The following is an 18781-nucleotide window of genomic DNA, read 5'->3' on the forward strand; positions in this document are numbered from 1 at the left end:
GGCGACCTAGAGCAGACATCATGTACCTGCTAGAGAACCTTTCCTGCCAGCATTCACTCGAGTCATGATGTCATTGAGAGTCAGGTCCCCCGTCAAAAGGTCCGGGTGATCCTAGAGTGATATTTGGAGAGTTGTTATAGAAACCCAAATACAAAGCTAAAACTGCTGGATGCTTTGCCAATTTACCCAACAGATAACTAGATGTTACGTGCACGTAAGGAAATCGTGTTGAATTAAAAATATACAGAGATAACAGCTGCTCTTCCTAACAAGGCATAGTAGAACCCAGTTCCAACCTTCCTCTTGTATGGCATTTACAGTTGATAAAGCTCTTTCACACGCCTTAACTTATGTGCTCTTCAAATGCTCTTGTTAAATGTCGTATCTAACAGTCTGAAAATGGGACTCAGAGATGAAGGGATCTGCCCAACACCACAGGGTAATGGAAAAGGCAGGGCAGAGGTCGGTTCTGACATCCACTGCAGGACTCTTCCCACCTCACCACGCTGCCCAAGATGAACGGCCTCCTCTTCCTCCCCTACGCTCCCTGGCCTGGCTGCACTGGAACTGCCTTGAGTGGGTGGAGTAACAGAAACAGTACAAAGTGGGACGAGCACAGGATCCGACTGGGTGCTGCCACTTCCCAGAGGCAGGGCCAAGGACGAGCCCCTTTGCCTCTCCGAGCTCTGGCAACGTGGGTATGATTCACATACCAGTCTGGGGTGAAGACTAAACCAAATACTGTGGTAAGCATGCCTCACAGAGTCAACGCGTGTGTCCTCTCACATCTTTGGTGCTGACTGGCCTCTCTGGTTTTCCTGTCCTCTACCAGTGATAAGGAAAGGAAGCAGAAATAAAGCAGCGACTACCTGTATCTTCCTTACAAAAGCCAATCCAGAGATTTCACACGGAAAACCACTAAATACCGCCCACACCCTTCCCCCCAATCTTACTGGTTGATGTTTCCGCTTCTCGTGGTGCTTCTTTAACATTATCTTCAGGTCACTGTCCCCCAGTTCTATTTTATCTGAGAGGAAACGAACCAGACCACATGGACTAGGTCACTCACCAACATGATGCTAAAATTTAAAAACTTTATGGTCGCCTGGGATATTCAGAAGTCGGATATTTCTGAGTGTCCCTTTGATTACTGCCCTACAAGCCCAACAATCCGGACAAAGTCACAGGGCCAACTCTTCAGTTTTTCTACACACCGGTCAGTAACACTGACCTCAGTAACTCAGCTGCTTCTGAAACGCATTAAAGGTTCTTACATTCGTCTCTGATTCCTAGCCCAACTGAAAACTCTTCTCTAATTTCACAGACGTTTTAAGAAGTTGCTATGTCTCTGGTCACCCCTTTTGTTCTATTATTAAACTGTCCCTGAGTATGCTGTTTTAAGATTCTGCCTTAGCCCAAAATACCAGCTGATCGGCTCCTGAGAAAAAATTTCAAAGCCAAAAAAGCAAGGAAGGCTTACTTACTTATAAAAAAGTGAAAGTGTACAAAAACACCAAATTCTCCTGGTGGGTAACAACCTAGTCCCCGCCGCCCTGAGGGAGTCCTCGCGTCTCCCCCCAGGCCCCCCAGATCATCGGCAGCACCAGCCGAGCTCTCACCTGCAGTTTTCATATCCGTGGTTGAAAGCGTGGGCACCACCCTCAGGGGCACCGCAGGGCTAGGAGAACGCGCTGGAGAGCTCGGAAGCCATGAGCTGAGATCTTCAAAAGAAAATTTTTCTTGTAAATCCAACGTGGCTGTGGACTCCAATAGGGGAGATTGGGTAAGTGGCCATTTGGGTTCAACAAGGGTAAGCCAACAACATGGAGGCCAGGGTTCCACCATTCCTTTCTGACCCTTCCCCAGACGAACTGGAGCACACTTAGGTCATTTAAACGGCTCTTCCAGGAAGAGAGACTTCAACAGAGTGGTGGGGTCGCATTGCAGCAGGCCAACAGTCACTACTACTCTCCTGTAAGGGGAAAAGCAGTTCTCTCAAGTGGCACAATAGGACCAGACCAGCCTACTGCGGAGAGCCCTGCCACGCAGGGAGTCATCTCATCTATACTCAAATGCCACTTACGCATCAAAGGTAAAAAAGGCATGTAGTCACGCCCCACCTAACAGGAAGGCCCGCCCCCCAGGCAGACAAGTGCGATGGCTTCTTTGATGGGGAGATAAATGGCTAAGCAGTGGCTCCAACCAAACAACAAGCTGCTGGTGTGAATCCAAAACCTCAGCTACACCAAGTGCCCGAGGACACTCACCCTCTTCATCAGACGACAGGGTTGTGTCTCCACACTCCTCCTTCACTTCCCTCAAGACCTTCAAGTAGCGCTGCTGGGTCCGCCATTCTCGCTCCTCAGGGGTGCGGGATGGTGAAGGGCGCTTCTGCCGGAAGGAGAGGGCTGGGCCGCTCCGACGGGCCATTTCCAGTAGGTCCTAGGAAGGGATCAGAGAGGGCACAGGCAGTGAAAGCTTATCCTGGTACATTCGCTAAGTCTGCAGCTTCTTCTCTTCTTTAACAAGCTCAGTTCCCTCCCTCCAGCTCACAAGGTGAGATACATGTCTGGAGTATGCCAAATAAAAATGGCCTATCTGGATTATTACATGGCAAAAATTCTAACACTGAGTGTTGAACTGCTCCATCACAAACGAATACTCCTATTCAACACTAGGCACCCATGCATTTCCACACTGAAGCTGAAACCACTTAATAGCCAGAACCACGCTGGTCTGGCACTGGGGCCGCCTGAGCTTGGTGCACTTCACGCCGTCAAGTCACTCAGAGGCCCACGCGCTCGCGCGTGTCAGTGCTAGAGCAACCTGTTTCTCACAATAAGCCGTGATGGCTCTGGAAGCCATTTACTTATCTTGGTGAATACTGAAGCTACAATATTTCATCCTGTTCAAGAGGTACGTTTTCATGACTGTTTTAACGTCTCTGAAATAAGAATACATCTTAAAACTGATCTTAAGATAGGATCATATAGCTTAATTGTGTCATGGCTTCATTGGCAGTATTTTGTTCTTGGTGGTATCTTTTGTATTTTGTACCAGAGCTGCTCCTTAAAGCCCTGAAATCTGTGAGTTCACTGCCCGTGTCTCAGAGCCAGCGCCCGACGTTACTTACACTCCGGGACGCCAGAATCTGCTTCAGCAGCCGATGGAAATACTGCTGCTGAGAGCTGAGGTATCTCTTGTACTGTGACTTGAAGCAGAGCTGCCGATACTTGACCACCTCAGGGTTAAAGTGTCCATCTTAAAAAAATAGAGGTACAACTATATAAACATCAGTCAACAAATATTTAGTATCTGCGTAAAATGTGGTAAACTCTACTAAACTGGGATACAGGGGAAAAAAGGTAACATGCCTTTACATGGAGCCCACAGTCCAGTGGGAGAAACAGCAAATAAACAGGTAAACAGATAAAGAATATTAAACTCTCTAAGGTATTACAAGGAAGTTAAGTGAACTATAAAGGGAAAGGAGAATTAAACCAGGAAAGGGATCTCTAAAGAATGATACATAAAATGAAGCCTAATCGAAGCAACTGTGACCAAATATTAACAACTGATAAATACAGGTGAAAGTTACGTGAATGTTCATTGTATTGGTTTTCAATTTTTCTATATGTTTAAAAGTTTTCAAAATGAAAAATTGGGAGGAATGTTAAGTACATGGGAATTTAAAAAATAAGTGAAAATGGGGAAAAGGCAAAAGGAACAGTATGTACTGAAGCAAGCCTTGAAGCAAGACAAGAACTGGGCATGATCCAAATCTTACAGAAATGTCTTATGACGAAAGCGGAGTCGGTCGTAGCTGAGGAGCAGCAGGAAATGACCTGGGAAGGTGGGGCGAGATCAGGCCACACAGCAACTTTTAGGTCATGGCATGGACTTTATCCCAAGGGCAATGAAAATAATTTGAAGGGTTTGAAGCAGGAGAATGACATGGTTGGGAGTAAGAGAGAAAAACTACTGTAGTGGCCTAGGTGACAGATGATGGTGGCTTGGTCCCATGGTTTCCCCCCACGTTCCGTAACGGCCAAGGCCCTAGAGATGGCCGACGTGGCCCTTCGTGACCTGCCTCGTGCCATCTTGGCCTCGTCTTCCACCCGTCTCCCTCTTCTTCTCCATCCCCACCGGCCCCCATGCTGTTTCCTCAACAGGCCACCGACCCTACTTTCTCGAGGCCTTTGTCTACACCTCCCTCGGCCGGCAAAGCTTCCTGTCGACCCCCAATATTCTCATGGCTCGCTCTTTCGACCTCTGTGAAGTTTCTGTTCGAATGCCACTTCTCTGGAGAGGCCCTGCCCAAACGCCATGGATGAAACAGCTCCTTCCCAGCACTCTAGTCCCACTGCTCTCTCTTATTCTTTGTTGCACTTAAACTGACCAATACTTGCTTATTTATCTTTTGTTGTTCTCTATTAGAATGTAAGATCATTACTCTATCTCCATAACTACAAAGAAAGTCTGGCATATATTAGCTGATTAATAAATAGTGAAATGAACAGAAGCAGAGAGACGGGGGACACATTTCTGAGGGAGCCGGCTTAGACCTGCTGGTGGCTCAGACGCTGAGGCAGGAAGGGGAGCGATGGAGAGGCCGGCTGAGCATGGTACCGAGGTCACTGGACATGAGCAACTGGTGCCAATGCCTGAGATAAGGAGGCTGAAAGAGGTCCGTTTTGGACACCTCAGATTTGAGCAGGTGGGCGACGATGAGAATTGAGAGGGAGAGATAATTTCAGAAAGCTAAAATGAGAGATCGAAGCACAAAGTGTTTCTCTCATTATTTTTTCCCCCCAACTGCCCTAATAGTAGCCAAGGTAACTAACAACTACGCTTAGAACAGTACCTGACACAGAGCTGCCATGACATAAGGGCCTTGCATATACTCACTTAACCTTTGTAACGACCTCATAAAGCAGGTACTACTAAATCCTCATTTTATAGATGAAGAAATTGAGGCACAGAGAAGTTAAATAACTTGCTGAGGTCACACAACTAAATGGAAAAGTCTGGTTTGACTCCAAGTAGTCCGGAACTTCCAGAGCCCAACGCTGAACCCCCCGTTATGCTGCCTGTTATAGGGAAACAGGAAATTTGATCTTCAAGAAATGGGCCAAGAGTTCAGCGTGACTAATGCTGTTTGATATATAGAAATTGGACTAATATTCTACTTCTTTGCCTCTGTGCTTCTTTGAAATTATGTTCCTTCACTCTTTAATTTCCCTAACTTTTAGGCAGTCATTAAACACTACATCTCTGTTAAAATAACATTTAGGATACAGCAAGTTAAAGAAAATACTTAAATTACTAATTATTAACATATTAAAATATCATTAAAATTCATTTAGCTGCTTTCACTACTCTTAATGTGACTCCTGGAAAATTTAAAATTGAACATGTGGTTCACGTGCCGTTTCTATTGGCTGGCACTGGGCTAGAGAGCAGTGGAAACAGTAGAGGGTAGAACCTGATGAAGCTGGGTCACTGGCAGGGGCCGAGCCACACGGAACCCTGTAGTTATTGCAAGGGAAGGCAATGGGGAACTACTCTGCAAAGTGAAGTTTTAAGAAGCTCACTCTGGCAGCCACGTGCAGGCAGCTGTGCAGCAGCCCTAGCAAGAGTCATCTGGGAAGTGGCAACGTGGAGGTAAGAATGGAACCTAAACGACAGCAACAGACAGGGACCACAGGTGGAAGAGGGGTTAGCAGAGAGGGAAGCCGGGGCGCCAAAGATGCAAGAGGAAATCCAGGACAGGAAGAATCAAGGGTGCAAAGGGGAGAAGTGTCAAGATGGAAGAAGTGGCCAAGGCACCAGACACTCAGAAGGCCGAGAAGAGAACTAAAAAGCATCTGCTGGTTTGGAAATTACATGTTCATTAAAGAGATATGGAACAGGGATAAAAACGCTTGCTGGGACAACTGGTGAAATATACTGAATATGGACTATATATAACAATGTGTCAATGTTAAATTTCATATTTAAATACAAATGTATTTTCTATATTTTTAATTTGATCATTTGTGGCTACAGAAGAGAATGTTCTTGTTCTTCAGAGATTAATACTGAAAAATTCAGGAGTGCTATGTCTGCAATACTCTCATGTGGTTCAGCAAAAATAGTCATTACAGTGGAACCTCGGTTTTCAAAGTTATTTTGTTCCAGAAAGCTGTTCCAGAAGTGATTTGTTCAAAAACCAGATCATTTTTACCATTAGAAGTACAGATCTCAGCAGTAAAGGGTTGTTGGGTAAGAACCTAAGTTTTATTTGACAACCAAGACCTTTTTTTCCCTATGAACAGCTTGTTCGGGATGGGAGACGTTCAAGAACCGAGGTTTGACTGTTAACAGTAATAATAAGTACAGTAATGATTAGAGTAAAGGTGGCAAAATGTTAGTAATTGATGAACCTCGTGAAGCGTATATGGGTGTCTGTTATAAATTCTTGTAACTTTCTGTAGGTCTGAAATTTAAAACTAAAAATTAGAAAAAAATAAAAAGAGGTCCCTGGTGGCATCAGTAAGAGCGGGCCTGTGGGGCTGGAAGCAACCAGCCACTGGGGCTCAGGGCAGAACACTGAAAGGGACAGCTACAGACACCTTTTCAGGAGCTTGGACACACAGGAAAATGACAGAGAAAAATAAGAGGATCAAATGGTGAAGGACTTCTAGTATGAGACCCTTGAACAAATCTACAGACTGAGTGGAGTGATATCCAAGTAGAGAGAATACACAGGACCGAGGGAATGGGTACAACTGAGAAAACAAGGTCCCAGAAGAGGTAAAAGACAAAAGGATCAAGGGCAGAGGTTAATCTGAAGCAGAAGGAAAAAAATCCTTCCTCTGAAGCGAGTCAAAAAGGTTAGAATAGAAGTGAATTCAGTAAACCAGGGAAGAGGCTGGAAGTGGACGCTGGAGTTTATGATGAATGATCCTTTCCTTTATGAAACAGGAAGCAAGGGAGTTTATAAGAATTTAGAACTTAAGGAAAAATTGAGTATTTAAGAAAGAACAAGGAAAAGATAACCAAACGTAAAGGAATTCCAAAAAGAAATGATACCTTGTGCCTGAAACTAATATAATATTGTATGTTAACTATAATTGGAAAAAAAATTGTTTCCATTAAAAAAATAGCAATGATAGCTAAGACTGATAACCATAATAACCATAGTAATGTGACTATCTTCAGCAACAGCGGAACTGAAATATGACACTGGACGGAGTGAAATATGCAGAAATTCCAGCCTTGGCACTCCTTGTTTGTGTCCTTACCTGGACATTACATTGTTCTGGGGAAAAACATGACAGCAAAATGGAGGTAACATTCCGCAAGGTCCCTGACGTGACCCCTCTAAAACCAAGCGGGCCCTGTTAGAAGAAATGGTTTATTCCTAGCTGAGGCCCCTGGCTTCACTGAAATAAACCTTTGCCAGCCACAGAGGGGAATTCCTCTCTACCCCAATAACCCACCGAAGGAGAGAATGCTCATCTTCAACCTGTAAGATAATGAGGCCTGAACGGCGTCTGCAGCTGTCCAGTTACCCAGTTTTATAAAACTTAGGGAGATGCACTGTCCTCCCAGGGCCTCCTTCCCGAGCAGCTCCTCCCCAGAAAGGGGAGAGGAGGGGGACTGGGAAAGCCGTGATGTAAGAGTGGCTCCAAACCATTCCCAATCCCCAGTATAATGACTGATTCAGGAAAAGAATCATCACTGGGTGCTAAAACCACTGAGTAAAACAAAGGCTTTTGGGAAATACGATTATCCCATGGTCCCAAAGTATCACCCCACAGACTGCTTAGTTATAACGGACAGAAGGTACCCCCTTACAAACAGTAGGTCTGACAGACATCACCTCAACAAGGCACCACACACGGCATGACCAATAACGGAAAAACTGACATCGTGTGCCTTCTGAGACAATGGTGGAAAAGAAAGAACATTTCCCATATAGCATTCTAGGAAAAAATGTTTAACCCAAATCTAATCGTGAGAAAACAAGAAGGCAACGTCCCAGAAAACGGGATGTTTTACAATTTAAGTGTCCTAGTCTCTTCAAAAACATAAGCATTTTGAAAGACAAGGGGAAAAAGGGCAGAGGGCACCAGATTCAGGAAGCTAAGACATGAGACCCAAACCCAATGCATGAACCTTGAATTGGTCTTGTATTTAAGGGGCAGCTATAAAGAACGTTTGGGAACACTGAGAAAATCTGCGTATGGTATATTCTATGGTATTACTTGCTTAATGTGAAACTTCTTGGGTGTGATAATAGGACTGGGATCATGTGGGAGAACGTCCTTGTTAAGAGATACATACATGCTAAAGTATATGGCGGTAGTGTCCTGTTTTCTACAGAAAAATGTATGCGATTCAGACACACACATGTACATCTAACACATACATATGTGTAACAGTGCAAATAGTAAGCTATTAAAAACTTATAAAGACCAGTCATAAAGGTGTCTCTAAAATGTCAGTAATGTTTTCTTTCTTGATCTGGGTGGTAGTTTTACACAGCTGAGTTCACATTATAATGAATCATTAAGCAATACACTTATGATTTATATATTTCCTATGTAACTTAAAAATTTTATTAAAAGATAAAATGGCCTAAGCATCAAGTGTTGCACAAAACCACTCTCTAAGTCAGCATCTGTACATAAAACCAAACAGAATAAAATGAAGAAGTGAACGTGTTCCCACCTTCCACCCCCTCAGATAAAGAGTGCTGAACTACACACCTCGGAAAAGCTTCTGGGCGATGTGCAGAGGGTTTCCAAAGCGGAAGTTCTCCCCACTGAACAGGGCCAGGATGAGCTGATTTTGCTGCTCAATATGGTCTTCAGGAAAGTGAGGCAGAAACTGCTGGAGGTGTTCACGTTGAGAGTCAGTCAATACTTCTTGCCATGTGGAGAGGCTGACCACATCAAAGAATATTTCAGGCTAGGAGAATGAGGAAAAGCAAGAAAAAGCAAGTAAGAGAAAAATAGGTTTTTAATTAAGTTTTTTGCATGAGTGGTAAAATATACATGACATAAAATTTATCACTTTATCCACTTTTAACTGTACAGTTCAGTAGCATTACATCCACACTGTTATGCAACCATCACTGCCTTCCAAGTTTTAAGTTTTTAAAACAAATTAAAATTCCACTGATCATAACTCAATTTTAGTAACTTGGAGATTAGTAAAAACTTCATATACACCAAAGTCTTATACCCAAAAGTAAATAATCCATCGGAAAATTATCTCAGTAGAGAGAATCCCACCTGGAGACCATTTCTGCCAGCAAGGGACTTGATGGCAGACGTCTGAGTTCTGCTTAAAATGAGTCACAGGGAAAAGCTACCATGGGAAGAGAGGACCTGAGGAGTGAGGTTACCTGCTAAGAGTGAGAAGCAGGAGGATGGAGTTAATTTTCAACTCAGCAGTTATATACTGGGTATCTTTTATGTGCTATACCCTAAGACAGACGAGTACTGTATACACATTGCCTGAGTGTGGGAAAAATTAAACAAGCAATTACGACGTAGTTTAAGAAGTTTACCTATAAGTGCACAGAAGAAGCACACATCCCAGACTTAAGGTTTCAGAGAACACCTACCCAAGGAAGTGATATTTAAGAGAAGAAGGGACCAGAAAAGAAAAAACGATGGTGAGGCAAGAGGGTTAAATATCCTAGAACAAGAAGAATTCAGGCAATGTGCACTGGCATGAGGACAGGGAGGGAGAAGGGAGGCAACAGACAGTCGAAAGAGGAGCAAGGGCCCTGTAAACATGTTAAGTACTTGTGACTTTATCCTAAGGCCAATGGAGAGCCACCAAAGGGTTTAAGCAGGAGACAACCCGGAAATCCAACCACCTTTTAGCTGTGTCCGCATGCATCTACCAAAGCTCCTCAGGCTCAGTGTCCAGCGTCTTCCCCTGCAAACCTATTTTTTTGCTCACCAATTTATTCCTAGCATCTCAGCGTCTGGCATAAACTAGCAACTTAAAACAAGTGTTTGCTGACTGAATGACATAAGTAGGTTTACTTGAAAGAGTATGCAAAGAAAACATGGAAGGGTATATACCAACTTCAGTAGCTGTTACTTGAAGTGGGAGAAGGAATAACATAAGGGCAAAATCATGGCTTTAACTTTATCTAAAATGTTTTTTTAAAAGATTTTATTTATTTTTAGAGAGAAGAAAGGGAGGGAAAAAGAAAGGAAGAGAAACACCAATTGGTTGCCTCTTGCATGCACCTCAACTGGGAACCTGGCCCACAACCCAGGCACGTGCCCTGACCGGGAATCGAATCAGCGACCTTTCGCTTTGTGGGATGGTGCTCAACCAACCGAGCCCCACCAGTGAGGGCTAGTTTTATCTAAAATGTTTGACATATTATGACAAGAAAAATCTGAACCAAATATGACTAAAAAAATTATCTCCTAAAATTGGATGATGCACAGATGAATGTTTTATGATACCCTACATCTATCTCATGTTCGAAATACAGCAAAATAAACAACATTAACAAGCAGGTGTTTTAGCACACCTAGTGCCTTGCACATCATAAGCACTTAATAAATGGTAGCTACCTTAATGATGATGATGATTACAGGGCCTGCTTGTGAAAATGGTCAAAAGCATGCTGATATGCTATCCCAGGGCACATGCTAATAACTGGTCAGAGTAGAGGATTATCTTATAGACAGATATAATACTTTTGGGATTGGTTTCATGATTCACAATGTGGGTAACCACTTTAATATAAACATACAAATAATTCTCTTAAAATCTAAAACTTCTTGTTAATTGCTGAAAATTATCTTGTTAAAAATAGAACTTGTTTAACAATATATAACCAAGTTATGTCAATACCTTATTAATCATGCAGAATGTATCTTATAATTTTTTCCTTACTCAGATTATTAAACAGACACTACATACACACACAGAAGATAGAGAACACTCTGGCTGCAAAGCAGAAAATGAAAGAAAAGGGAGCGCAAAAGATGGAAGAGGGTTAGCACCGCGGCAGGGAGAAGCTGACAGAGAGGAAGGATGCCGACGGCCTGACGACTTACATCCTCCAGGAGGTCCTCCGGCAGACTGACCCGGGTGTCCCCCAGGAGGCAGTCCTCCATGATGCGGGTGCCGTGGCCATCTCCGCAGGGACCCAGTTCCAGGGGATCTGTCAGCATGTGGTCCAAGGAATCCATTGTTTACGTTCCACAGGTGATCTAGACAAACATGTGCAGTCATACCTCAACAGAGAAAGGCAGAAGTCCCAGGGATCTGACCGACACGCTCCTTTGGAAAATACTCTGGCCCGGAAGATACTCCATCTCAAACCTATTCCTCTACCTTATCCTCACACGCTAATGACAGCTCAGCAGCTCTTCCCCCTCCTTCCCCCTCTGGATATTCACCTTAACTTTCAGATCTGATCAGATCTCTCGTTACCAAGAATGCTTCTACAGTAACTCCCAAATTTATAGAATTCCTTCTAGCTTCATTTTACACATAAGCAAAATGAGACTTGATAAATAGATCGGCAGAGTCCGAAATTTAGACTTCCCAGGCCAACAGTCTCTCCACTATAACATAATTTAACAATTAACTGTTTTTTGGCAATTAATTTTTTGTTCTTTCACAAAAGAAAATCTACTGACACTCCAGAGACTAATAAAAAAGTTCAGCCACTAACAATAAGTTATTTAATGAAAGCCTACTAAGTGCTAGGGCTTTCTTATATATCATTTAATTCTTACAACTGTGCAAGACAGGGTTATTGTAGCTATTCTACAGACATTAAACCAAGGATCAAAGTAGACAAGTAATTTGCCTAATCCCAGAGGAAGGACTGAAGTTCAGGTCTGGCTGACTGCAAACCCATTTCCTAACTCTATACACAGCATGTCATATATAAAATTCCAATTTAAGTCGTGAGAAGGGAGCAGCTTAATATGTCTTTATTAGTCCAAATAAACTCCAGAGGCTCCAAGACATGGCCATGACAACAAGTAAAGTAGTGGCCAACCCACCTCTGGCTTGTCCATCTCATATTCATACCCATGTAAATGCAATGCTACTTTTCTCCTTCCTGTAATAACTGAACACAGCTGGCTACCTTTAGAAAAGTACATATGAAAACATTTCAGAGACCATTTCATAAAGCTGACAGTTAGAACCAGTCTGAAGCGGAGGTCGTAGGTTTGAACAAAGCTAAAAGGAATAAGAGCTTAAACTCAATCACCCTAAGTCCATTCTCTATTTCCTACTCCTACTAAACGGGCTAACACGCATGGTAAAATGGAAAGGAAACAACAGACAACAGTCCAAACACCAAACTGCTCGTCTAGTCTCAGTGACTTTGGCCAAGAGCTTACCTGACCAGGTGTCAATGAAGGGTAGTTGGACCAATCCTGGATTCCTGCAATGAATTATCTCTAGATGGATGACGGTTTATATGACTTAACGTGGTCATGTAACGTAGTAATGTAATGACTTCTCATTCTGAAACTCTCAAACATAAAAAAAAAACCCTGTAAAATTACGACTAAAATAAGCACACCCTCCACTAAATTATTTCAAGTTACCTTGAAGAGATTTCAGAGGTATGTACCATCCAACAGATAGAATAGTGTTGATCAAGTCAGCTTGTGGTCCCCAAGCTGACCCCTTTCACCCCTTTCAGCTATGGTGAATCACAATATCCTGAATATTCCCTGTGCCTAAATAACTGAAGCAGGTGAGAAGCACATGACACATGCGTTTAACAGAAAACAAAAAAACAATGAAGCAGCAACCTGATGCTCAGAGTAAAGTCTTTCTAAAAGAGCTCACACAGAACAGGGTCACAGCTGCAAAGCCAGTGTTCTACCTGACTCTTCGGAGGATCACCTACCTGTTTCACAACTTGCTCACAAGTGTCTTCAACTCGGGAGATGTGGCGCTAAATTTAATCTTATTTAAGTGGTAACCTTTGCCCTGCTACTATTCTGAATAGGCTGTCCAACTACAAAAAGCGGGCAGCTGCCAGAAGGTTGGAACCCCGGAAGCCAAGGTTTTCTAAGTCTTGTGGCTTCTGGACCGCTTTTCTAGGCCAAGCAGGCCTCTCCCAATGGCCTTTCCTCCGTACCTGAGTTGACCTTTCCTCCGGGACCCTCCCCCAAAAAGAAGCTAAGCACTAGGCTCCTTCCGGAGCAACCCCCGGCTCCAAATCCGGCGCCCCAGCGGCAAAGCCTTCCCCAGTCAACCCCGACCCAGCCCAAGGCCCGGGTCCCGCCCCTCCAGACTGCACCTCAGCGCCCCAGGCCCCTCCCCCACACCATACCTAACCCTAACCCCCACCCACCCGGGCCACTCAGCTCCCACAGGCCCGCTACCCTGTCCCGAGCCCACCGGCCCAGCGACCCTTGGAGACTCAGCCGCTCCTTCCCTCCACTCCCGGCAACAACTTAACCCTTTCGCAGCCTCGGGCCCGCCCTCACCTCTGCCGCAGGCGCGGGTCTCGTAGCCCGCTGCGTTCCTCGCCCCTCGGGCTCCTGGACGCGCTCGCTCCCGCATGGCGTCTCTGTGCGTGCACGCTCCGGGCTCGGACGACGGAAAGGGCGGAGCCTAGAAAATGCCGGGGGCGGGACTGCGCTGGGCGGGGCCTGGAGTGGCGCGGGGCGGGGCGGGCCGGGGCGGGGCGGGCCGGGGCGGGCCGGGGCGGGCCGGGGCGGGCCGGGGCAAGAAGGGTACCCGGGGCACGATCCGGGAGTACCGAGCGGCAAGAGGAATTTGCAATCGGTCTGATGGTCTCACCAGGTTTAGATTAGAGACGGTGCCGGTAGTTTTTACCTCGCCGCGAACTGAGGCTCCAAATCCCGAGTGACTGAATGCAATTTTATTAGGTAAGGTTTGCAGAGAGCATCCCCTGCTCTAGGCACTGTCCTAAGCACTTTCTCTCTGCTATCTTTGTACTACATCTGTGTATGTGTGTGTGTGTGGGGGGGGGGGGGGTTGGGGTTTTTTTCTTGGTTTGTTTTTAGTATTATACATTATTAGTTCCATTTTATAGTTGAGCAAACAGCGCTTTCTCGAGTTTCATTGAGGAGTACGCGGACTTGAGCGTAAGCCCCGGCGTGTCCCCATTTCTCTCTCGGGTCCCCGGGCCCTAGATGTCCGATAAAGTACATACAACGAAGAAATACATTTTAAATTAAACTGAATACATTCCTCTATATCCCTTTTTTCTTATTCACTGGCTTTCAGAAGGGCTTCAGACTCCACAGCGACTCTCGCCAGTTGTGCAAAGATCATCCTCCGTTCTTGATTGTATGCACCCTACGTCACGGAAGTTTGAGGGCCCCCTAAATGTCCTTCCCTTGTTGGAAAATAGTAGCTTCCAAATAAAGCCCCATCTCTGCTCCCCTGCTGGCTGCAAGCCTGCTCTTAGTTCCTGTTATAAAGTTGGTAGGTTCTTGAGTTAAAAACCACCAAGTGAATGAGCAGAACATCATCCAGTCATCATCCAGAAATTCTCTCACCTGGAGTCTCTGACCAGCCCAGAGTGAATGAGAAAGTCAAAACACTGTAAGTTTTAATAGTGAAAAAATCTCAGTAGCTCTCATAGCTTCACACATACTAACAAGGAAGTTTATTTAAAAAAATATTTATTAATTTTTACACCTGCTGAGTAGCACAAGACTATTAACACTATAACTCACTGAATGTACAATAAATGTTCACATTTAAATAACAGGATAGGGTCAACATTTTCAACTTGTGGGTCAGCTTTAGCATCTCATGAAGTGCTTTTAGCCCTAAGAGTTTTTCAAAGGATAATTGGAAATCAGAAAACAATTGAAAATCAAAACAATAGCTTTCTCCAGAGTAACAGGAGTTTCTCATGATAAAATGCCTATCATGTGGGCACAAATCAAACAATAAAAATGTTAAATCTATGGGTAACTCCAAAATTTTCACACTGCACTGATTGCAGTCTACAGTGCCAATGTGTCTTTAAAAGAAAAGGAAACAATATAAACATTGGCCGCACACATTTTTCCCCCAATTGGGTCTTCAGATGGCTTATAACCTGCCATCTCTTCAAATCCAAGTCCTTTTGGAAATCTATTCCCTTGGACAAATCTGAGGAATACTTGATCTTAAAGCAGTGTTGTTTGGCTTGACTGCCAAACACATCTCTGGTTGATAACATACCAATTAGTTTTAGAGTCTTTACTTATTCCACATAAGGACAAAAAGAAAGAAAGGAAAAACAGACTTAGATGGGAAAGAAACAAAGAGGTCCTTCCACGTTTCCTTCTGTGTATTTTAAAACTTGAAATAACTGGCATAAAATGAACATTCCTTTCAGTGATAGTTTTCTATTTTAATCAATGTTACTCCTGAGGCGAGGGGAGGTACCTTGCTGATTCAAATTAAAAAGGACCCAAGGGGGCCAGATTTAAGGTATAAACACTAAACTGGATCTTTGGGAGAATCTAGTATTCTTCACCTAGCAAGTCTTCCTGGACTGGACCCTAGGTAGTTTACAGTCATTACAATATGGGACTTGTTGCCCCAGAGTCTCTATTTTGTGATTCAGAGTCAATACTTTCTATCAACAACATTGACATTACCTATTGGTTACCAAAGATACAAAGTCCATTTTCAGTTACTACACATTTCCCAAGTAACTTTCTCCTCTTCTCTTAGGGCCCCAATTTTCAGGGATAACTAAATGAATGAGGTCTCAGAAATAAAGTGCGAAATCTACACATTAGTAAAGTTATTTCAATAGAATTGTTTACTCTTCAGAAATGTTATCTTTACCATAAAGAAGCTACTATCCTTAATTTATAGAACCAGTTTTTTACCCAGAAATGTAAATAAAATAAATTAGTTACTTCATTTGAAATTTAAGTTAGGTCTTTCTGTCCTGGAGTGATAAATTCTACCACCGGTAATTATTCTAAAAATCTGTTAGTATGTCACAAACAGTTGTTAAAATACATACTGATCTCTGCAATGTTTTATGTGAACAGTTGGAATGTACAGTAAAAAGGAGGGAAATGTTTTCCACATTGAATTCATAGCTATCAAAAAGGAATACGTATAAGCAAAACTATCACTGAGGCAGATTTTTTTCCTTTCCCTACTAACAGTGTAATATTCATAAAGATTGGATTTCTTCCAGATCCCTTAACGCAGCAATTTTCAACTGTTGTTCCACAAGAATTTTTAAAACATTCAATACCTGACTATTTGGTCTAGGACACTGATCTTTTTTCCCCTAGGTTGTCAAATAAAAAAATGACAACAGCCAACACAACAGTAGCCATTTGGTGCAAATGCCCTGTCTTGAACCATAAACATATAGGTCCTATAATAATGAATTGCAGCTTATTGGTCACATTGTATAATGAGGTTGCATCTGATGGATTAATTCTTGGTACTAGAAATCTTTATATACAATTATAGGCCCCCAATTTTTTACAAAGTCACTTTGGAGCAAAAAGGATAGGTAATTACTTTTCTTTTTTGGTAAATCAATCAAAAGTATACCTATTTTTTATCAAATTGGCAAAAAGTATATTTTGTGCTGTGCCACAGAATTTCGGTAATTAATTTATGTGTGCCATGAGATGAAAAGCATTGAAAATTGCTGCCTTAACATATTATAAATGGTCCCCACGTTATTTTTCCGCTAAGTGTGAAGTTGGTCATACCAAAAGGTCCAGATGAGTTGTAGTTTGTTTAAGGTAAAAGTGGTAAGAGATAAGGAGGGCCACCTTCCCATCCAACCTTAAAGAATGTTCATTTTAAGAAAGCATTAGAAATTCTAAAATACACTGAACGCCGTGAGTGAGGACTGAGTGCACGCCTGGGGAGAGAAAGGAATCCGTCGTTTACCAATGACCGGTGAATGGATCCTGCAAGACCCGGCAGGACACGGTTTCAGTGCTTTGTACTTCATATATACATATCCTGTCTCAGTAATTTTACTTGGTACTGATATCGCCAACGTCTCCTATACACCCACCCCAGAGAATGGGCAGCAAAGCTTTACTGTAGGAGTTTAAGTTCTGCCGACATCAAGCGACCTTTTCTCATCCGGGGAGCCCACCGTGTGGAATAGTAAAGCAAGATCTAGCAGAACATGGCTTTCAGGCCTAGTCTGCTGAGGACCAGTATCTGTAATACCAATAGCCCGACATGATTTTTCTTTTTTTAAAAAAAGGCAAGTTTGTCTGTTTTTTTAAATCAGCAATAAGAAAACTTTAGATGACAGTTTTTCCTTTAGGACGTCCCTGCCACCCTCTGTTTCGTCATTGTTCTTTCCATATTCAATAGGCTCCCTTTGTTAAATCACTGCAAACTCAAAGATGAGGCCGTTCTGACCTAACACGTGCCCATAAAATGCCCCTTCTCCTTTGGTGCCACAGCTTGGAATAAAGTCCAGTGGCCGTGGACTTGTCACATCCTTTCTCCACCTTTGGTACAAACACAATACATCACTTCATAGTTCCACAAAGGAAAAGTAAGGCTTATCAATGTGTTAAAAAAAAAAAAAAGTTTAAAAAAACCAGCTCATGAGCGAGGCAAAGTTTCTCCATCGTGATATCTCCTTTCCACTGAACGATCTCCGTTCTGTGACAGGAGCTCCTAGGGTTTGAAGAGTCATTTTGGTAAAGATGACTGTGATAAAAGAAGCCCCAGGAGTTGTATGAGTGTCAAAACTGTGACCTCCAAACTCTTGAGTGAATGATAAATCTTAAAAAAGAGTTCTAAGTGTCAGAAGCTTTCCAGTTTATGAAGGAGAAAAGACATGATGTGACTGCTTGATTTGAGCTCAAGGATGGAAATCAAGGCTTGGCAATATGCACTTCCCTGCTCCCATTTCCGTTGGTGGTGGTCGTAATGATGTACTGTGTGGGCTGCTGTTGGCTGGTGGCCTGGGGGTCCAAGTCACTGTGCGTAGCGGGCTGAACCTGGACTCCCCCAGAGAGGGCAGAAGCTTGCTTGTCCTCCAATTCCGGTTGACTCTCTGATAGCACATAATGACCCTGGAACAGAAAGAAAGATCTTTAGAAATCCGGAGGCTCATAGGGGAACAGGAAGTCTAGAGAGCAGAAACAGGGAACAGGCAAAGGAGTGTGACAAGAGGAAACTGAAATAGGCACCTATGGGAGATGCCTTACCAAAGTGTTTTAGAGAGAATGGATCAATCACAGTACGTGACTACAAAGGTAATTTAAGGGAACACCTTAGCTGTTCTACCGAAACATATAGCTGAGAACGTCACGTTACAGAAATTTGCACCACGATGGTAACCTACAGGGCAAAAGAAGCATTTGCTATTGTGCTACTCCTGAGAACTGAGCTTCCTCATATAAGATTGCTATCTGTCAATTAAATTTTAAGATTAACATAAAATGGATCAAGGAAGTCTCATTAAAGAGGCAGAAGAGCCCCCAAGACAGGTAGTCAAGATCAGTTGAAGTCAAGACCTCAGAATTTCAAACACCAACAAAATTAAAAGTAATAATAAATGGCTCCAAATTTTATTTTGCCAAGCAAAGTCACTTTTCAAATGCTACTGTCAAATAAGAGACATTTGAACACTCAAAAGCATAGGAAAATCACCATCTTAGAATAAAGTCCCTTACACACTGAATAAATTTAGCTGTATGAAAATAAACATTGCCTTTATATCTCCTCCTTTTCCCTCTGATCATGAAATCTTCATAGACTGCAGCTACCTATAGCCTTATGTTAACATTTTAAA

At 43.1% G+C, this 18781-nt stretch overlaps 2 protein-coding genes across 3 annotated transcripts in view; both read right to left on the reverse strand.

Annotated features, from left to right (window-relative positions):
- Positions 1-13572, reverse strand: part of NFRKB (nuclear factor related to kappaB binding protein) — a 34716-nt gene extending 21144 nt beyond the window's left edge. Inside the window, exons 1-9 of one of the 2 annotated variants that reach the window (XM_054579453.1) lie at positions 13494-13572; positions 12390-12524; positions 11085-11240; positions 8757-8958; positions 3134-3261; positions 2268-2442; positions 1620-1721; positions 954-1027; positions 27-111 (exon numbers count right to left, since the gene is read on the reverse strand). In XM_054579453.1, the coding sequence (XP_054435428.1) occupies positions 27-111; positions 954-1027; positions 1620-1721; positions 2268-2442; positions 3134-3261; positions 8757-8958; positions 11085-11219 (901 nt within the window). In that variant the 5' untranslated portion in view covers positions 11220-11240; positions 12390-12524; positions 13494-13572. Of the gene's footprint in view, positions 1-26; positions 112-953; positions 1028-1619; positions 1758-2267; positions 2443-3133; positions 3262-8756; positions 8959-11084; positions 11241-12389; positions 12525-13493 lie in introns of both variants that reach the window. The other variant, XM_054579452.1, reaches the window with a different exon arrangement.
- A 1475-nt stretch (positions 13573-15047) lies between these two features.
- PRDM10 (PR/SET domain 10) overlaps positions 15048-18781 on the reverse strand; it is an 83532-nt gene continuing 79798 nt past the window's right edge. The window contains exon 22 of the mRNA XM_054579455.1: positions 15048-18059. Within this exon, the coding sequence (XP_054435430.1) occupies positions 17859-18059 (201 nt within the window). The 3' untranslated portion in view covers positions 15048-17858. The remainder of the gene's footprint in view (positions 18060-18781) is intronic.

Source organism: Pteronotus mesoamericanus, unplaced genomic scaffold (genome assembly GCF_021234165.1).
Source record: "Pteronotus mesoamericanus isolate MK-2021 breed Mesoamerican mustached bat unplaced genomic scaffold, CSHL_Meso_final contig_53, whole genome shotgun sequence".
NCBI lineage: Eukaryota > Metazoa > Chordata > Mammalia > Chiroptera > Mormoopidae > Pteronotus > Pteronotus mesoamericanus.